Below are 20,320 nucleotides of genomic sequence, written 5' to 3' on the forward strand. Positions count from 1 at the left end.
TCAACATAAAACCACCACCCCCGCTGTTTTTGGACTACAACTCCCATCATCCTCAGCCATAGTGGCCCAGAGCCCGGGATTATGGGAGCCGTAGGCCAACCTCTGAAGGAGGGCCCAAGGGGAGCAGCCCGGCTCTAGTTTTTTTCTAGCTCTATGGCTGTCAACTAGCACGCTTTGACGTCATCAGAAGGCGCCGGATCTTTTCCCGGAAGAGGAAAAAGGCCCAATACGGGTAGGGGGAACGAATTTGGTGGGGCTGTTTTTATGGGGCGGGGGCGGTTCTTTCTATCGGGACAGGGAGGTTTTGGGGTGGGGGCTTTTGGGGGTGGGTGGGAGCTGTCCTTGAGGGCTGGGAAAGACTGCTGCCTGCAATCTGGGAGAAGCCGCTGCCAGTCTGTGTTGACAATGCTGAGCTGGAGGGACCGAGGGTCTGACTCAGTATGTGGCAGCTTCTTCCTATGTTCCTAAGTGGAGACTCCTGAGGGTTTGGGGTAAAAGGAGGGCGAGCTTCAGGATCTCACAGGAGTAGGCTCACCTACAGCCCCTTTATATGCAGGGAAGTCCCCTTATTTCAGCCCCAAATTGCCTGCCCCTTACGGATATTTATATTATATTATTTATTTATTTTCTACCTTTATATCCCGCTCTTCCTCCGAGGAGCTCAGAGTACTTGCTTATTTTTATCCTCACAACAACCCTGTGAGGTAGGTTAGGCTGAAAGATACATGACTGGCCCGGAGTCACCCAGTGAGTTTCATGGCTGAATGGGGATTCGAACCCGGTCCTTCCCAGTCCTAGTCCAACATTCTAACGCTATGCTGTCTCACATAGACTGCTTTTCAACCAAATGTTCCCAAAGCGGTTGACATAGATATACAGGTGAAACTTGGAAAATTAGACTATCGTGCAAAAGTCCATTAATTTCAGTAATGCAAATTAAAAGGTGAAACTGATATATGAGACAGAAGCATTACATGCAAAGCGAGATAAGTCAAGCCTTAATTTGTTATAATTGTGATGATCATGGCGTACAGCTCATGAAAACCCCAAATCCACAATCCCAGAAAATTAGAATATTACATGGAACCAAGAAGACAAGGATTGAAGAATAGAACAATATCGGACCTCTGAAAAGTATACAGTGTACTGTGCTTGATTGGCCAGCAAACTCGCCTGACCTGACCCCATAGAGAATCTATGGGGCATTGCCAAGAGAAGGATGAGAGACATGGGACCAAACAATGCAGAATTGCTGAAGGCCGCTAATGAAGCATCCTGGTCTTCCATAACACCTCATCAGTGCCACAGGCTGATAGCATCCATGCCACGCCGCACTGAGGCAGTAATTGCTGCAAAAGGGGCCCAAACCAAGTACTAAATACATATGCATGCTTATACTTTTCAGAGGTCTGATATTGTTCTATTCTTCAATCCTTGTCTTCTTGGTTCCATGTAATATTCTAATTTTCTGGGATTGTGGATTTGGGGTTTTCATGAGCTGTACGCCATGATCATCACAATTATAACAAATTAAGGCTTGACTTATCTCGCTTTGCATGTAATGCATCTGTCTCATATATCAGTTTCACCTTTTAATTTGCATTACTGAAATTAATGGACTTTTGCACGATATTCTAATTTTCCGAGTTTCACCTGTAAAATAAATAAATAAAGTGGCTCCCTGTCCCCAAAGGGCTCACAATCTAAAAAGAGAAACAGAAGACAGACGCCAGCAACAGCCACTGGAGGGGTGCTGTGCTGGGGAGAGATAGGGCCGGTTGCTCTCCTCCTGCTAAATACAAGAGAACTATACCAGTTTTGAAGGGTACCTCTTTGCTCAGTTACCAGGGGGGTTCATTGGTCCCTTATTTTCAGCTGATGGGAAGAATCAAACCAGTTATTTTCAGTAATAATGGAATAATTAACGAGCACCAACTCCCTTCTCTGCTCCCTCCCCTCCAGTGTTCCCTCTAACAGGGGTTCCCAGATGTTGTCGACTACAACTCCCAGAATCCCCAGCTACAATGGCTTTTGCCTGGGGATTCTGGGAGTTGTAGTCCACAACATCTCCCTGTTAGAGGGAACACTGTACCAGAGTGGGTGTATTCTGGCGGTCAGCAGGCTTAGGGTTGCCCCCTATGTTGGGGGCACCAGCAAAAACATTAACATTAGCAGCCATCCATGACTGGCTAATTTAGCATTATCCAGGTATCAGCATCACGAAAACTAAGCAGGTGAGGACTACTGGATAGTGCTCGTGTGTGAAACCTTTTTTTTTTTTTACTAGCTAACAGCGTTTCTCTTGCTAGAAAACAAAATGGCATCACACCCAGTTTGGCTAACCATGGTTATATCAATAAGCAGAGGAGAAGCCATCCAAGTTGTCATTTATATCGTGGTTTAAGCTGAAAGTGCTAAAAACACATACAGCACTCAGGCTCCCAATTACTCCTGCACGCTCCCTGCCTTGTGTCCCTTATTCTAGCAGTGGGAAGTTGGCAACCCTAACAGGTTGGCAGTTGGGAAGTTGGCAACCCTAACCGTTCCATTGCGAGGCAGTCGCAATGGAACAGGGGACTCCTGACAGTCACTCAGAAAGTGAAAATAGAGATATTTGCAAAGGGCGTGCATTTAGGCTTCGAGGATCGGAGGTCCCTGACTTGACTCCCTCCTGTGGATGAGCCCACAGAGTGATGCTGCAGCAAAGCAGGCCAATGCGATCTTAGGCTGCATTCCCAGAGCTGTGGTTTCCAAGTAATAACGGTCTTGACTTTATTTTCATGCTAGTCGGATGTCATCTGGAGTATCGTGTCTAGGAGGTAGTTTCGAATGGGTTCAGAGGAGAAGGTGATCAGGGTTCTCGAAAAGCCACAAGGGAAAGGCTGAAGGAACTGGAGAAGGGGAAATTGGGGAGGGGGTGGGTGGGGGCCACGCATAACGGCACTCTTCGAATTCCCGGGTTTTATTTATTTATTTGTCATGTTTATGTACAATGGATATTTATATACCGTTAAAAAAAAAAAAGTTCCCAGAGTGGTTTATAAACAAACAAGGAAGGAAGGAAGTCTCCCTGTCTCAAAAGGGCTCACAATCTAAAAAGGAAACAAGATAGACACCAGCAACAGCCATTGGAGGTTGGATTGGGGACGGATAGGGCCAGTTGCTCTCCCCCGGCTAAATAAAGGGAATCTTCACTTTTAAAAAGTGCCTCTTTGCTCAGTTAGCAGCGGACATATACTGCCCTATATTGCCACGCAGAAGGGGGCAAAGGGTTCTCTGCTGTCCCAAAGGGCAGGAGTAGGTCTGGCAGGCTTCAGTTACCGGAGGGGAGATTTTGGATGAGCATGAGGAGAATCTTAATGGTAAGAATGGTTTGACAATGGAAGCAGTGCCCCAGGAGTGGGAGGCTCTCCTTCACTGCATGCCTTCTAGTAGAGGCCTGGCAGCCACCTGTTGGCTCTGGACTCCTGTATGGAGCAGTGGGTTGGACTAGATGGCCTTCAGGGACACCCTCCAGTTTTTAGATTCTATTATGCTAAGCTACAGCAAAACAACAGAGATGTCAACACCCTGCCCCTCATGGATCTGGCGGATCTGGCTGTATCTGGTGGCCTGTAAGTGGAGGGAGGAGGGGTGATTCTCTGAGAGCTGGTCTTGTGGTAGCAAGCATGAATTGTCCCCTTTGCTAAGCAAGGTCTGCCCTGGTTTGCATTTGAATGGGAGACTACATGTGTGAGCACTGTAAGAGATTCCCCTTAGGGGATGGGGCCACGCTGGGAAGAGCATCTGCCTGCTTGCATGCAAAAGGTTCCAGGTTCCCTCCCTGGCAGGATCTCCAAAATAGGGCTGAGAGAGACTCCTGATGGCAGTCTTGGAGAAGCCGCTGCCAGCCTGGGTAGACAATCCTGAGCTAGATGGACCAAGGTTCTGACTCAGTATATGGCAGCTTCCTGAGTCAGCATCTTAGGTCCCAGAGCATGGTCTAAGGGCACACCATACAGCCACCTTGCTGACGCTAAGCAGGTCTTGGTGTGGTCAATGTCTGGATGGGTGGCCCATGTATGCCACCTTTGGAGATGGAGCTGTAGCTCAGTGGCAGAGCATCTGCCTTGCATGCAGGAGGTCTCAGGTTCAATCCCTGGCAGCATCTCCAGGTCGGGCTGGGAGAGACATTTTCCTGAAACCTTGGAGAGCTTCTGCCAGTCAGTGTAGGCAATACTTGATGAACCAAGGGTATGATTTGATTTGGCAGCTTCATATGTTTATCAGGATGTTACTGGTAGAGTAACTGCTTTCTATGCAGAAGGTCCCCAGGTTCAATTCCTGGCAGCTTCTCCAGGTAGGACTGGGAGAGACTCCTGCCGGAAACCTTGGAGAGCCGCTGCCAGTCTGTGAAGACAATTCTAAGCAATGTGGAACTGTCGTCCATTTTCTTATGTTCATCAGGAGCATCTGTAGATCAGTGATAGAGCACCTAATTGCATACAAAAGGACCAGGTTCAATCCTAGGCAACATCTCCAGGTTGGGCTAAGAAAGACCCGCGCTTGAAAATCTGGAGAGCTTCTGCCAGTCAGTGTAGATAGTCCTGAACTAGATGGAGCAAGGGTCTGACTCGGTCTAAGGCAGCTTCTTATGTTCTTAATTTGCACGGGGATTTCCCCCAGAAAAATGCCTCAATTCAATCATTTCTGGGAAATCCACATCTCTGGTTTGTAGACTCACGGACCTTTCTGTCCTTGTTCCCCTCCAGACACTCCTGCCACGGCCAGGCCGTAACCATGGATGCAGCGGGACGTCCGTCGACTGGGCAAGTCATTCTGCTGGCAACCAGTTCAGCCGTCACAGCCATTCTCTATGCCATTTACAGGCAAAAGTCAAAAGCTGTGCACAGCTTGAAGGTCAGTTGCTTCTTGGAGTCGGGGTTAGGGATGTGCACAGATCTGTTTGGAGGCCCTTTTGCGGGCCTCCGAACAGGTTCGGAAGACCGGCGGTTCGGCCGGTTCGAAGGCGGTGGTGGGATAACTTTAAGGACTGGGGAGGGTGCACTTTTATTCCCTCTGCCTTCGAACCAGCAGGCACTGGTTCCATGCACACCACTAGTCGGGGTACATGTTGGTGGTGATTCCTAAAGTGCTTTACCTAAAAAATTTCCTGGTACTACAGGATCCAGGTGGTCTTGTCGGTACCGTTGGTGGGGATGAATGCTCTGTGTGATTTTTGACAAGGCCAACCTCCCTAGAGATGCACAATACACGATAGCATTGCACCCCTTTCAGCTTTCATTCACAAAAAGCTTTCAGCTTTCACAAAACTAGGATTTATTTTTTTAAACCGCCGGACATAAATTGGGCTAGGTTCCAATGTGGAGGGGAAACCCTGAATCGTAGTGAAGTGCTCTCTGCAATATCGCACGGACTTCAGGGTAAATCTGGCTGATTTGTGAACGCACACCCACCCTCCCAAATTAAAGCTGCCGTAAAGTTGTTGTCTGAAAAAGCTCCAGGTGAACCTTTCAGTTCACTCAGGCTTTGCAAAATAGATTTTTTTTACTATTTTGCTGTGTGTTTGTTTGTTTAAAGTTTTTAAAAAAGTTTTATATTGTATTTTTTATTGTTTTGTGTTTATGATTTATTTGTTGTGTTTTATGTGTTTTTACTGGATGTTTTTTAAAATGTTGTGTGTGAGCCACCCAGAGAACAATTTGTTATGGGGGAGCTAATAAATAAATAAATAAAATTTTACAGTATTCAGCAGTGGTCTTTGCTGGCTGCTGTTTCTTTAACAGGAGAGCTGGTCTTGTGGTAGCAAGCATGACTTGTCCGCTTAGCTAAGCAGGGTCCGCCCTGGTTGCATATGAATGGGAGACTACAGGTGTGAGCACTGGAAGAGATTCCCTCTCAGGGGATGGAGCCGCTCTGGGAAGAACAAAAGGTTTCAAGTTCCCTCCCTGGCAGCATCCCCAAGAGAGGGCTGAGAGAGATTCCCGCCTCCAGCCTTGGAGAAGCCGCTGCCAGTCTGTGAAGACAATACTGAGCTAGATGGACCTATGGTCTGACTCAGTATATGGCAGCTTCCTTTGTTCCTAACAGCAGCGTCTCCCTCTCGTGCTTCATCCACACTTCTTTCTACCTTTCCCTTCTACCATCTTCAGCATCTCATCTTGCCTTACCTTTTCACAGAGTTCTTCTTCTCAACCAGTTCTGCTCTTTCAGCACCCACTTAGACTCCATCCCCGGCTGAGGAGCAGATCTGCCATACTGTCTCACTCCAGCTGCCTCTCACCCAATCGGCATACGGCATCCCCACCGGCCAATCACCACAGTGCTTCGGCTGCCGCTCTTCCCTTCCATTCAAAACCTCCAGTATAACTTTAAAACCTGAATTCAGACAGATATTATTGCACTGTCATTCTAAAAGAGATTAGGCAGCTCCCATTTTGTCACCGTTAAATTGGTGTCACCATCAGCACTTTTGTCACTCGGCTGCGAAGTTCTTGATCTAAGTTTTTAACAGGTTTGTCTTGTTTTGAATTGCTTGGATGGTTTTTATGTCTGTGGCGTTTGCATTTTAACTCTGAGTAAACTGCCTCGAGACATATGTTTTGGTGGTACATAAATGCGCTGAATAAACAGTGTTCCCCTTGTTTCTCTAGGGAGCCAAAAAAGTCACCCTAGACCAGGACTTAAGGAATATGCTTATGGAAGCACCAGGGAGATGTGTCCCATATGCAGTGATTGAAGGTAGTATCTGTATCGATTGTTGGAGTGTGTGTGTGTGTGTGTGTGTGTGTGTGAGAGAGAGAGAGAGAGAGAGAGAAATAACAGAAATTCTTTCTTTCTTTCTTTCTTTCTTTCTTTCTTTCTTCCTTGTACACATAGCTGGACTTTAAGCCTCATAATAACTAGTTACCATAATTGTAATGAGTTCTTGGGATATACATTTGGGTATCAACAACAACAACAAAATATTTATATACCGCTTTTCAACAAAGGTTTCCAAAGCGGTTTACAAAGAATAATAATAATGAATAAATAAGATGGCTTCCTGTCCCCAAAGGGCTCACAATCTAAAAAGAAACATAAGACAGACACCAGCAACAGTCACTGGAATTACTGTGCTGGGGGTGGATACAGCCAGTTACTCTCCTCCTGCTAAATAAAGAGAATCACCACATTAAAAAGGTGCCTCTTTGCCCAGTTAGCAGGGTATCGTGCAGAGGCGTGGGTTTTCTGGGGAAATTTCCAGAAAAAAATCCTATGCAGATTTCTAATTTGCGTGAACATTTCTCTCTGAAAATGTTACTGTGCAAATTTGCCTGGTACTCTAAATAGAGTGTGATCTGATTTGGTATGTTGTTTGACTTGTATATTTAGTTAAAACCGAGAACCACTGTATTACCTTCCGGTCTACAAATCAATAAAACACATTTCTATTTAAACTCACACACTTCCTGGGAATAATCACCTGAAAAACTTGTGTTACCGCTTTGAAATGACCAAGCTATCTTGCACGGGCATGCCTTCATTGCTATAGGGATGTGCACGGAACCGGTTCGGCGCTCCTTTTCTGGAGTGCCGAACCGGTTCGAAGGGCCGGCATTCAAGCCGGTTCGGAGGCTGTGGGGGTGGGGGGTTACTTTTAAGGGGCAGGCATGGTGTCTCCTACTTGCCCATTCCTGCCCTGCCACTTTCCTCTGACCAGTTCTCTCCCAAAAAGCGTGGGCGTGGGGCAGCACTGTTCCTCATTGCAGCCCCGTTCAGCATCGTCACGCAAATGGCCAACACCCCTCCCTCCCGGGAGAGCACTGAACCGGTTCCATGCACATCCCTGCATTGCTCCTGATCTGTTTTATGAAACAATGAGTTTTTAGACGTGGACAGTTGACCATGGAACAATAAAGGATGGGAATTCTTTTAACCTCACATCCTGGGGGTTGTGTCTAATTTGTAAGCAGTACATCTTAGCACCACACTGTACATCTTGGCATCAGCAAATGGACTTGCTGACCATTCAAAGGGTCGTTGGTTATTATTTCTGTTGTTCTTGTGGCTCTGTAATACAGTATGGATTCTTTAGGTGTGCCTTTCAGTTCTTCTGGCTCTGTTTCTCCACCCGCTCTGTCTAATAGGTGTGGTACGGTCCATTAAGGAGACTCTCAACAGCCAGTTTGTGGAAAACTGCAAGGGTGTGGTCCAGAGGTTGACGCTGCAGGAGCACAAGATGGTGTGGAACCGCACCACCCACCTCTGGTAGGCATCATCCTGGGATGGGAAGGGGCAGGGAAACCTTGACTGGAGAAGGTTATGGAACTGGAGAAGGTGTAGAAGAGGGCAACCAAGATGAGCAGGGGCCTGGAGCGCCTTCCTTATGAGGCAAGGCTGCAACAACACCTGGGGCTCTTTAGTTTAGAAAAAAGAATTATTATTATTATTTATTCGATTTCTATGCCGCCCTTCCAAAAATGGCTCAGGGCGGTTTACATAGAGAAGTAAAACATAAATAATGAGGGGAGACATGAGAGGTCTATACAATTATGCATGGTGTGGAGAGAGAGAATTTTCTCTCCCTCTTTCGCAACTCTAGAAGCAGGGCTCGTCCAACGAAACGGATGGCCAGGAAATTTAGGACCCAGAAAAAGGAAAGACCTTTTCACACAGCACATCATCGGTCTGTGGAATTCTCTGCCACCGGATGGTGGTGATGGCCACCAGCTTGAATGGCTTTAAATGAGATTAGACAAACTCATGGACGACAGGCCTATCAATGGCTACTAATCCTGATTTATTTTATTGATTTATTTTTATTTAGTACATTTATGTACCACCCCATGCAAAAGAAAGTCCCTGGGCGGTTCACAATATAAAACCATTAAAATATTAACATAATGAAAACAATTTCAAATACAACAAAAATTCTAAAACTGAAGCTTTAAAACTATAAACTAAAAGCCTGGTATGTTTTTAGGTCCTTCTTAGGAGCATTCAGAGAACGGGACACTTTCATTTCATAAGGAACATAAGAACAGCCCTGCTGGATCAGGCCCAAGGAGGCCCATCTAGTCCAGCATCCTGTTTCTCACAGTGGCCCACCAGATGTTGCTGGAAGCCACAGGTAGGAGTTGAGGGCATGCCCTCTCTCCTGCTGTGACTCCCCTGCAACTGGTGCTCAGAGGCATCCTGTCTTTGAGGCTGGAGGTGGTCTATAGCCCTCCGACTAGTAGCCATTGATAGACTTCTCCTCCATGAAGTTATCCAAACCCTCCTTAAAGCCATCCAGGTTGTTGGCTGTCACCACATCTTGTGGCAGAGAATTCCACAAGTGGATTATGCAAGTTTTGTGAAAAAGTACTTCTGTTTGTTGGTCCTAGATTTTCCAGCAATCAATTTCATTGGATGACCCCTGGTTCTGGTGTTATGTGAGAGGGAGAAGAATTCCTCTCTCTCCACTTTCTCCACACCATGCATGATTTTATAGACCTCTATCATGTCTCCCCGCATGAGAAGCGTGTTGCAGGGTCTATAGGCTACCCCCAGCCTCAGAGGTAGGATGCCTCTAAATATCAGGTGCAGAGGAGCAAGAGCAGGAGATAGGGTCACGCCTTCACCCCTTGCCTGTGGGCTCTCAGAGGCATCTGGTGGGCCACTGGGGGAAACAGGATGCTGGACTAGATGGGCCTCCTTGGGCCTGATCCAGCAGGGCTGCTCTTATGTTCTTATGTGTGTTTGATTGATTGATTGATTGATTGATTAAGTGCCATCAAGTCAGTGTCAACTCTTAGCGACCACAGAGATAGATTCTCTCCAGGATGATCTGTCTTCCACTTGGCCTTGAAGGCCTCTCCATGGTGCCTTCATGGCTGCCGTACGTGTGTTTGCCGCCGGCTTAATTTCTGGTTGGCTCCTTCCTCGCCAGGAACGACTACGCGAAGCTCATCCACCAAAGAACCAACACGACGGCTTTTGACTTAGTGCCTCAGGAGGGAGGGGCTGACGTGGCCGTCCGGGTGATGAAGCCCCTGGACGCCACGGAGCTCAGCTTGGAGACGGTCTACGAGAAGTTCCACCCCTCCGTGCAGACCTTCACGGACGTGATTGGCCACTACATCAGCGGGGAGCGGCCCAAAGGGATCCAGGAGACGGAGGCGATGCTGAAGGTGGGGACGGTGCTCACCGGGGTGGGGGAGCTGATCCTCGACAATGCCACTATCCGGATTCAGCCCCCCAAGCAGGGCATGCGGTATTACCTGAGTGCCTTGGATTTCGACGCCTTGCTGCAGAAGCAAGAATCCAGCGTCCGGCTCTGGAAGGTCCTGGTGCTCCTTTTCGGCTTCGCCACCTGCGCCATCTTCTTCTTCCTCCTCCACAAGCACTACCGCCACCACCGGGAGAAGCAGCGCCTGCGGCAGGTGCGGGAGATGATCGCGGCGGGCGGGGACGCCGTGCAGAACCCGTGCGTCGTCTGCCTGAGCAACAACCGCTCCTGCGTCTTCCTGGAGTGCGGCCACGTGTGCTCGTGCGACAAGTGTTACCAGGCGCTCCCGCCGCCGCCTCGGTGCCCCATCTGCCGGCGAGAGATCACGAGAGTCGTGCCTCTGTATAACAGCTGAATCTCGGCGCCGTCTTTCTCGGTGGCCCCCCGGAAGCCGGCTTTCCGAATTTCGCTGCGAGGGAGGGAGGGAGTGGAGATGTGTGTAGCGGGCATTGTTTAGCATTCAGCGGCTGGAGCGCTTCGCACAATCGCGGGCGGCGGCGAACCGTGCGGCTTCAAGATCGGACCCGTCGGATGCTCGCTTCGATTCGTGAGCGGCGATTCGTGAGCTCTGTCGCTTGGGCGGACGCGATGCCAAAACGAAGTTTCTTCTCAGCTTGAGAATCCATGGATTCACAACTGTGTGTGCCCAACAGGGCTGCACAGCTGGGCCCTCCAGCCGCTTTTGGACTACGGCTCCCATCATCCCCGGCCACAGCGGTTAATAGCCAGGGATGATGGGAGTTGTAGTCCAACATCTGCAGGAGGCCCAAAGTTGTGCACAGCCCTGGTCTAACCCGTCCTCCCCCACTTCCGGCTGCCCATATCAGAATGAACAGGATCATGGTTTTTTGAGCTTTTCTGTTTCTTTGGAATCACTTCTCGCCGGCCCCAACTGCCTCCCTCAACTGGAAACTTCACATTCTGTCTGCAGAATAAACGAGGCCTGTGTCTGTTGGTTTTGCTTTCGCCTTCCTGGGTTCAAATCATTTGGAGAGCTGGCCTTGTGGTAGCAAGCATGGCTTGTCCCCTTCGCTAAGCAGGGTCTGCCCTGGTTGCATATGAAAGGGAGACTAGAAGTGTGAGCAGTGTTTGATCTTCCCCTTAGGGGATGGAGCTGCTCTGGGAAGAGCATCTCTGTTCCAAGTTCCCTCCCTGGCAGCATCTCCAAGATAGGGCTGAGAGAGATTCCTGCCTGCAACCTTGGAGAAGCCGCTGCCAGTCTGTGAAGACAATACTGAGCTAGATGGACCAAGGGTCTGACTCAGTATATGGCAGCTGCCTATGTTCCTAAGGAGTGGAAGTGTGTGAGAAAGGAGGAGGTGGGAGATGAGGGAACAAATAACATGGCTGCAGCAAAGGGAGACAAGAGGGCTTTGAGTACCCCCAGGGAGCCGTTCAAGTACCACCAGGCATAGTAATAACCCCTGTTGGGAGGCCCTGAGCACTCCTATAATCTTGGAGCATTCACTAGACAGAAGAAAGTCCATCTTCATGTGATGCATCATTATCTTGTGGGATTCACTGCCACAAAAATGCAAAGATGGACACCAAGTCTCCAAACCCTCTGATTGTCACTGTTTTCATAGAATGCTAAGAGCTGGAAGGGACCTTGGAGGTCTTCTAGTCCACCCCCGGCTCAGTGCAGGAATCTGTTACAGCATCACTGCCATATGGCCACTTCACGAGGCAGACAGTTCCACTGTCAAATGACTGTTAAAGTTACGGAATGCTTCCTAGTGCTTAGCCTGATTCAGCTTCCTTATAATTCCAACCCATCCGGCCCTCAGGAAGAACAGAGAACCAGTCTGTTCTATCTTCTATGTGACATCTCTATGTTAGCTAAAAGCAGGGTGGGTGGGTTTATTATTGTCAAGAATATATACTGTTTTTCCAGCCAAGAAAGTTATCAAAGTGATTTATATAGGAGAAAGGAATAAGAAAATGGTGCCATGTCTCCAAAGGTCTCGACCTCTTAAAAATAAACACAAGAGAGTCACCAGCTCCAGCTCCTAGAAGGGAGGCTCTGCTGGGTTGAGTGGGGTCTGTTCTCCTCTGGCTGATTCGAAGAGAGAGACCACCTTGAAAAGGTGCGTCTTTGCCCAGTTTCCAGGGTTTGCTGTTTGCTTCCACTCTTGTTTCCCACTCAAAATCCGAGCTGCCACAATGCTGCATTCTCACCAACAAGAGAAAAGAGTCGGGCCCCCATCATCTTTTCTCCAATGTAGCAAAAAATAGCTGGGGAAGAGCGGCATTTTAAGTGGAGAAACTGAACAAGGTATCCCCAAGGGTGCCCAACCCAAGGTAGCGTGTGACCCAGAATATGGGGAACTCCTATATTGGGCAGCAGCGATATAGGAAGGTTCTGAAAGGCATCACCTCACACTGCGGGGGAGGAGGCAATGGTCAACCCCTCCTGTATTCTGCCAAAGACAACCACAGGGCTCTTGTGTGGGCGCCAGGAGTCAAAATCTACTTGACGGCACAACCTTTCCATCCCCAAGGGGCAAAAATGAGAAGGTAAGGGAGGTAAAATGAGAAGGTAAGGGCAATGATTTATCAGGGGAAACTCCATAATATAGGGTCTGTCTCTAGTACATAGGGACAGTGAGAGCCTATGCAACATTCATTCATGTGCAAAGTACCCATCGGCAGAGGAGGTTGCTTATTGTGTCTCTGCGTGAGTCACTGCTCGGGCTTTGCCTGCTGATCGGCCGGCATTGGCAGGGAAGAAATATTTCTGCCCTGTGTCTGCACTGGTTGTGAGTGGGATATCCAATCACTCTGGACAAAGAGACGCAGAAGGATTCCACAGTGTTAGAGGAGGCTGCCTGTTGCTTCTCTGTAGGCCACTTCTCTGCATTTCCTTGCTTCTTCCCAGTCAGGATGCAGTTGCCTAAGCCCTCTTCTCAGGCAGGAGTGGGAGAAGCAGTGGTGGCTGGACACAGAGTGGAGAAGCAGTCCACACCCAGGAGATTGAGCGCAGTGGGCTGGATCGGCGATGGATGCTGAAATCTAGCTGATCCCAGGTGCAGGCTGAGGCAGAGACTTTGAGAAGACCAGCCAGGGACTCCATGCAGTAGGGATGTGTGAACCAGCTTGACCTTGAGCCGATTCGCCATTGAACTGGTCCGGCTCGAGGGCAAGCCCTCGAGCTGAGTCCGGTTCGGCTTGAGGTCGAACCAAACCCCCGGGACCGGTTCGGGGGTTCTGCCACCAGGGGTGCTGCTGCGGCTGCAAAAGAGGGGGGTTCTCCGGCGGCTCGCCCTCCCCACGCTGACCTCCCCCCATCTCAAAATGGCCCGATTCGAGCCTTTTTCAGCCCGTCCTGGGCCTCTGTGCTGTTGGCGGCCATTTTGGAAGCCGCCGCACATGCACACCGGCCACCTGCGTGGCCGGGGTCTACGACCTGGGCAGTCCGTTCGGGAGGGGGATTGAACATGCCCGGTTCTATTCGAGTCGCATCATCTCCCAGTAGGGCTGGCAGACTCCTGCCTGAAACCCTGGAGAGAGCCATTTTGCTGGATGGACCAGGGGTCTAACTCCATATAAGGCAACTTAGTCCATGCCTATGTTTCAGGCTCTTCAACGTGGAACTTCACCTGTAGGATAAGCTCAGGCCCCAGAACAGAAACTTATGCAAGGACGTGGACTCCTTGGAAAACAGCCGGTTTTTACTCTTAGAACCGAAGCGTCACTCTTTCGGGATGCCAAAACTGAGCTGTGCTCCCAGCTGGGTAGCCAACAAATCATTTGGAGAGCTGGCCTTGTGGTAGCAAGCATGGCTTGTCCCCTTAGCTAAGCAGGGCCTGCCCTGGTTGCATATGAAAGGGAGACTAGAAGTGTGAGCGCATGGGTAAGATCTTCCCCTCTTAGGGGATGGAGCTGCTCTGGGAAGAGCATCTCTGTTCCAAGTTCCCTCCCTGGCAGCATCTCCAAGCTAGGGCTGAGAGAGACTCCTCCCTGCAGCCTTGGAGAAGGCGCTGCCAGTCTGTGAAGACAATACTGAGCTAGATGGACCAAGGGTCTGACTCAGTATATGGCAGCTGCCTATGTTCCTAAGGAGTGGAAGTGTGTGAGAAAGGAGGAGGTTTCTCACCTTTCCTGGGGGCTTACAGTCTCGACAAGGGCCTTTTAAATTCCCAAATTTTAATGTGTGGATGGGTGAGTGGGATGCTTTTCAGCTATATATAATTCCTTTCCAGAGACCGTTATTATTGTGACCCTACTAAACGTGTGTGTGTTTGTGTTCGTGGTTTTTAAGCCAAAATAAATTATTATTTATTCAATTTCTATACCGCCCTTCCAAAAAAGGCTCAGGGTGGTTTCCATTAGAACAAAACAATTAAAAGCAATTAACAGTTAATAACAGCGACTATAAAACACCATAAAACAATTCACAATTAAAACATGCAACACAGTTTAAGAATCCTGGAAAACCAGGCAGCAGAAGAATACAAATACGAAGACGGCACATATTTATATGCTGCTTTTTTGACAAAAGAGAGCCAGCGTGGTGTGGTGGTTAGACTGCTGGACTAGGACTGAGGAGACCCGAGTTCAAATCCCCATTCAGCCATGATACTAGCTGGGGGACTCTGGGCCAGTCACTTCTCTCTCAGCCTAACCTACTTCGCAGGGTTGTTGTGAAAGAGAAACTCAAGTATGTAGTACACCGCTCTGGGCTCCTTGGAGGAAGAGCGGGATAAAAAATGTAAAATAAAGAGAATCCCCACTTTCAGAAGGTGCCTTTGCTCAGTTCTCGGGGGATAGCAGCGAGAAGACAACACATCTGAACTGGATCAAGCGCTTTGCATTTTCTCAGAGGCCCAACTCTGTTTTGCTAGCTACTCAGAATCGGTTCCTTGCAAGGCAGGCTGAGCTCTCCAGGAAAAGAGCCAGGCTAAACAGAGACAGCAAGCCGAGAGAGGGAGCTGTCACTTGAAGCTATTTCTGTCCTGCCTCTCTTCACTCCTACAACAATGATGAGACTACTGGACCCGTCATTGTGTTTGCAAGTAAGAGGCACCCTCCTTCGGCAGCCAACTGTCTCAGTTGCCGAGTGGGGCAAATAAGCTGGGATTTAAAAAGGCATTCGTGAATTGTCCCTTTAGCTAAGCAGGGTGCACCCTGGTTTGCATTTGAATGGGAGATTGCATGTTTGAGCACTGGAAGATATTCCCCTTAGGAGGTGGGGCCGCTCTGGGAAGAGCATCTTCCTGCTTGCCTGCAGAAGGTTCCCAGTTCCCTCCGTGGCAGCATCTCCAAGATAGGGCTGAGAGAGACTCCTGCCTGCAACCTTGGATAGGTTGCTGCTGCCAGTCTGTGCAGACAATGCTGAGCAAGATGGACCAGTGGTCTGACTCTGTACGTGGCATCTTCCTATGTTCCTAAGGTTCCAAGTTCCCTCCCTGGCATCATCTCCAAGAGAGGGCTGAGAGAGATTCCTGCCTGCAAGCTTGGAGAAGCTGCTGCTGCCAGTCTGTGTAGACAATACTGAGCAAGATAGAGCAACGGTCTGACTCAGTAGAAGGCAGCTTCCTATGTTTCACATGCCAATAATCCAGGTGTTTGGCCCCGGAAGGGGTCAGGGTCCCATGTGAAAGAGGCTGAGGTCAGGAAAGGGTCCAAGGAAGGACCTGTGTGATGAGGTGATGGCTGCATTCCCATAGCAACAACAAATGTTTATATACCGCTTTTCAACAAAAGTTTCCAAAGCGGTTTACATCGTGAAAAAATATGTAAAATGGCTCCCTGTCCTCAAAGGGCTCACAATCTTAAAAAGAAATGTAAGATTGGGATCAGCCACTGGAGGGATCCTGTGCTGGGGGTGGATAGGGCCAGTTGCTCTCCCCCTGTTAAATACAAGAGAACCACCCCGTTTAAAAGGTGCTTCTTTGCCCAGTTAGCAGAGGTAACCCAAGAATCATGGAAGAAGTCACAGAGGATCATGGAAGAAAAGTGATGTAACATTAGAGGATCTACTGCTTTTAAAAAAATAGAAGTAAAACAACCAGCTATTATTATTATTTTTTAAATTAAGAAATAAACGCATGGGCCGGCAGGTAGATGGCAGATTTCCCAGCCATGATGGGGCAGCGGGGTGGGTGGATGAGGATTCCCGCTGACATTTGGTGCTCTGAATTTCCCCAAATGGTATTGAATAATTCCAGATTGGAATAGGCTTCCCTATTTTGGATCTGGATCATCTCCGATACGCTCTCGAATGGCCGAGACGGGACCATTTGCGGAATTCTGGATCCCGTTTTGCACTGCCTGACTTGGACAGCCGTCTGCCAGGGATGCTGTTGCAGATCCCTATACTCAGCCGGGGGGAGGACCACAAGGCCTCTGGGAGGGCTCAGCCGCAGCTGGCCCTCAGTCTAGCCATCCGCGGCCACCAGAATAAGCTTGTTGACTGCTGTGATTGACTCCCAGCAACTGTACCCACTGTCTTGAAAAACCCAAATCAAAACTTAGTAGTGTGGTGTAAAAGAACACGTAGGCGTGAGGTTGGAGAGCTGGTCTTCTTGTCCCCTGCTAACTGAGCAAAGAGGCACCTTTTGAAAGTGGCGAGTCTCTTTATTGAGCAGGGGGAGAGCAACTGGCCCTATCCGTCCCCAGCACAGCATCCTTCCAGTGGTTGGTGTCTATCTTATGTTTCCTTTTTAGACTGTGAGCCCTTTGGAGACAGGGAGCCCTTCCTTCCTTCCTTCCTTTCCCTTCCTCTAAATCTTCCTTCCTTCCTTCTGAAACCACTTTGGGAACTTTTTGTTTGTCGTATTTGTAGCAAGCATGAATTGTCCCCTTTGCTAAGCAGGATGCACCCTGGTTTGCATTTGAATGGGAGACTACATGTGTGAGCACTGTCAGATATTCCCCTCAAGGGATGGGGCCGCTCTGGGAAGATCATCTGCACGCTTGCATGCAGAAGGTTCCAAGTTCCCTCCCTGGCATCCCCAAGAGAGAGACTCCTGCCTGCAACCTTGAAGAAGCCGCTGCTGCCAGTCTGTGTAGACAACACTGAGCGAGACGGAGCAATGGCCTGACTCAGTAGAAGGCAGCTTCCATTGTTCCTGCTTGCTCAGATTTGAGGCAAGTTTTGAGTAGCTCCAAAATGGACTCGAAGCTCGTACCCCGATTGGACATTGGCGGCTCTTTCTCTGAAGACCCTGGGTCACAAACGCAACCCCCTCCCCCAAACTTTCAAAGGCCCTTGGCGGGGGCAGAAATGTCCATCACTGCAGGGTGCAATCTGGGGCTTAGCACTCCAGCTATTTTGGGGAACGGATCCTGCCATCATGTGGTCCGAGAGGTGAGATCCACCCAGCTTTCTGGGAGTCAACAGCCTTCCATTTAAAATGGCAGGAGCCTCCTCAGGCCGAGAGAAGGAACCTTTTCAATCGGGATGATATTGCTTTCTCTATTTTACCCGATTTAAAAAAAAAAAAAAATGCTAGATGAAGCCCAGCAGATCCATCTGTTGGCTGGGGAGACGAGATGGAAAAGATTTGTTGATTCTCTTGCAGCGAGGTGTAGGGGTGAAACCTTGTTCTCCGAACATGTCAGTGTGATGGGTGTGTGTGTGTGTGTGTGTGAACACCTAGTTGCACATAACACTTTGAGATGTGATTGAACCAGCCAATTAAATCAAGCCGTAAACGGCACCCCTCACCCCTCCTGTCCTGCACACCCACGCCGGGCTGTGTTGAGGAATAACAACAAATAACTCTGAATGCCTGCATCTCAAATAAATTGGCAGAACATGGCATGAGAGTCTGCCATTCCCAAATCACCAGCAGGAGGCGGTGTTTGCAAAGAAATTTCACATTTCGAACAACTGTTGCCTGACATGATGCAGAAAATTACTCAAAGTCATCCCACGGCAATTAAAAATTTAATTTCCTACATTCCACATCGCAAGCGCTGCAGGAGCAACATTCCCGGCAGGGCTCGCGAGGGCCTGATCCGTCTTGGAGCTGCTCCGATGCCAGCGGGAAAATCTTGCTGCCCTGCTTGAGCTGTGGGGAAGGGACTTCGATGACCCCAATTATAACAGAGCAAGCGCATGTGAGAAGAGCCAAGCCAGTTAAGAGCCTCTGGAGACAGACATATACCATATTTACCCAAATAGAAGACGACTGAGTTTCGGATGAGCCTCATAAAAATAGAGCTTATGTCTGTATTTACCTGAAAGGAAGAGGATTCTAAGACAACCCCCCAAATTTCTAACAGCAAAAAACCAAACAAACTTGGGGAAAAGCTAGTCTTGGATACTGGTAAATACGGTAAAGCACCAAAGATTTATTGAGGACGTTACATACAAGAGAACCTCTGTATTCGTGGGGGTTCCATTCTCTGCGGCTACCGCGGATACGGAAACCACGAATACGGAGGCATTGGGGGTTAGGTTCCCGGAGGTTGGGGTAATGTTCCAAAAAAGGAACATAGGAAACTGTCATATAGTGAGTCAGACCATTGGTCTATCTAGCTCAGTATTGTCTACCCAGACTGGCAGCAGCTTCTCCAAGGTTGCAGGCAGGAGTCTCTCTCAGCCCTATCTTGGAGATGCTGCCAGGGAGGGAACTTGGAACCTTCAGCATGCAAGAAGCTGTTGTATACTGAGTCAGACCATTGGTCTATCTGGCTCAGTATTGTCTTCACAAACTGGCAGCGGCTTCTCCAAGGTTGCAGGCAGGAGTCTCTCTCAGCCCCATCTTGGAGATGCCACCAAGAGGGAACTGGGAACCTTCTGCTCTTCCCAGAGAGGCTCCATCCCCTGAGAGCGGAATCTCTCCCAGTGCTCACCCTTCTAGTCTCCCATTCAGATGCAACCAGGGCGGACACTGCTTAGCTAAGGGGACAAGTCCTGCTTGCTACCACAAGATCAGCTCTCCTCTCCTGGAGAAACATGGCCCTAAAAATTCAAGGGGGGGGGAGAGTGGCCTACTCTGATCTGCAGGTCCCCAGCAGCACAGTAATGCCTCTCAATAGCAGAAAATCAGCCAAATATTGCCCCCAAATTGTGGGGTTTTGCCTCCCCCCCATAAATGGAGCCATTTTGAGGCTCCCGATCTCAAAATGTCATCCAAAAATATCCCCCAAGGTCATTTCTGGCCACCCCCTGACCCGCGGATATACAAAAATTTACCCCTTCGTTGCGGGTTTTTTTCATGTTTACGGAGGTTGGTTTGCCAAGCCCCCAACCGTGGATACACGAAACCGGAGTCTAAGATTAACGAGGTTCTCCTGCACTTGAATAGAAAAGCCAGCATCCCTGAACTTTATCTCTGCATAATGTGAGAGCAAGGCAAGGAAGAAGGAAAGGTAAAAATTCAACAGGCAGGTGTGGAGAGGAGGGGGAGACCTGAAGGATCAGTCTACCCATCAGGGCCAACAAAAGTGGGGAGAGAAAGAAGAAGACCCTTGCCTACTATCTCAATTCTCGATGCCCCTCGTGGTCAATGGAATCAGTGGTGTAAAGGGCTGATGCTCCTGGAGCTGTATCTCCAACAGCGTTTACCCCAGCAATCTGTCACCCGAGGTGATTTTCCCATCTTGCCCCACATGAAAAGTCCACGCCTGGGTTTTGTCAGGGCTGGGGGTCTTGGCCTAGCCCAGGGGGTGGGCAAATTCAGCCCTCCAGATGTTGCGTAACCACAAACCCCATCATCCCTGGCCACAGTTGTGGCTTCCTCCTGTTCACTTCCTCCTCTTCCCCTGCAAGGTTAAGAACGTAAGGACGGTCCTGCTGTGCTGGATCAGGCCCAAGGAGGCCCATCTAGTCCAGCATCCTGTTTCATACAGTGGCCCACCAGATGCCACTGGAAGCCCACAGGCAGGAACTGAGGGCATGCCATCTCTCCTGCAATTGCTCTCCTGCAGCTGGTACTCAGAGGCATCTTGCCTCTGAGGCTGGAGGTGGCCCACAGCCACCAGCCTAGTAGCCATTGATAGACTTGAATGTGAAGGCATGCCCTCTCTCCGTTGTTGCTCCCCCGGAACTCTTCTGCATCTTGCCTCTGAGGCTGGAGGTGGCCTGTAGCCCTCAGACTAGTAGCCATTGATAGA

The 20,320-nt window shown here is 49.2% G+C and overlaps 1 protein-coding gene across 3 annotated transcripts; it reads left to right on the plus strand.

The window, feature by feature from the left end:
• Window positions 1-159: 159 nt before the first annotated feature.
• MUL1 (mitochondrial E3 ubiquitin protein ligase 1) lies at window positions 160-11,214 on the plus strand. Of its 3 annotated transcripts, none has more exons than XM_053280581.1 (5): window positions 160-232; window positions 4,752-4,899; window positions 6,654-6,741; window positions 8,130-8,250; window positions 9,914-11,214. In XM_053280581.1, the coding sequence occupies exons 2-5, from the start codon at window positions 4,780-4,782 to the stop codon at window positions 10,605-10,607; spliced, it is 1,023 nt and encodes a 340-aa protein (XP_053136556.1). In that variant the 5' UTR covers window positions 160-232; window positions 4,752-4,779; the 3' UTR covers window positions 10,608-11,214. The 3 variants fall into 3 exon arrangements, with proteins under 3 accessions (XP_053136556.1, XP_053136557.1, XP_053136555.1); XM_053280582.1 differs by lacking the exon at window positions 160-232 and adding an exon at window positions 2,111-2,234; XM_053280580.1 differs by lacking the exon at window positions 160-232 and adding an exon at window positions 2,953-3,362.
• The last annotated feature ends 9,106 nt before the right edge of the window (window positions 11,215-20,320 follow it).

Source organism: Hemicordylus capensis, chromosome 16 (assembly GCF_027244095.1).
Source record: "Hemicordylus capensis ecotype Gifberg chromosome 16, rHemCap1.1.pri, whole genome shotgun sequence".
Classification (NCBI taxonomy): Eukaryota; Metazoa; Chordata; class Lepidosauria; order Squamata; family Cordylidae; genus Hemicordylus; species Hemicordylus capensis.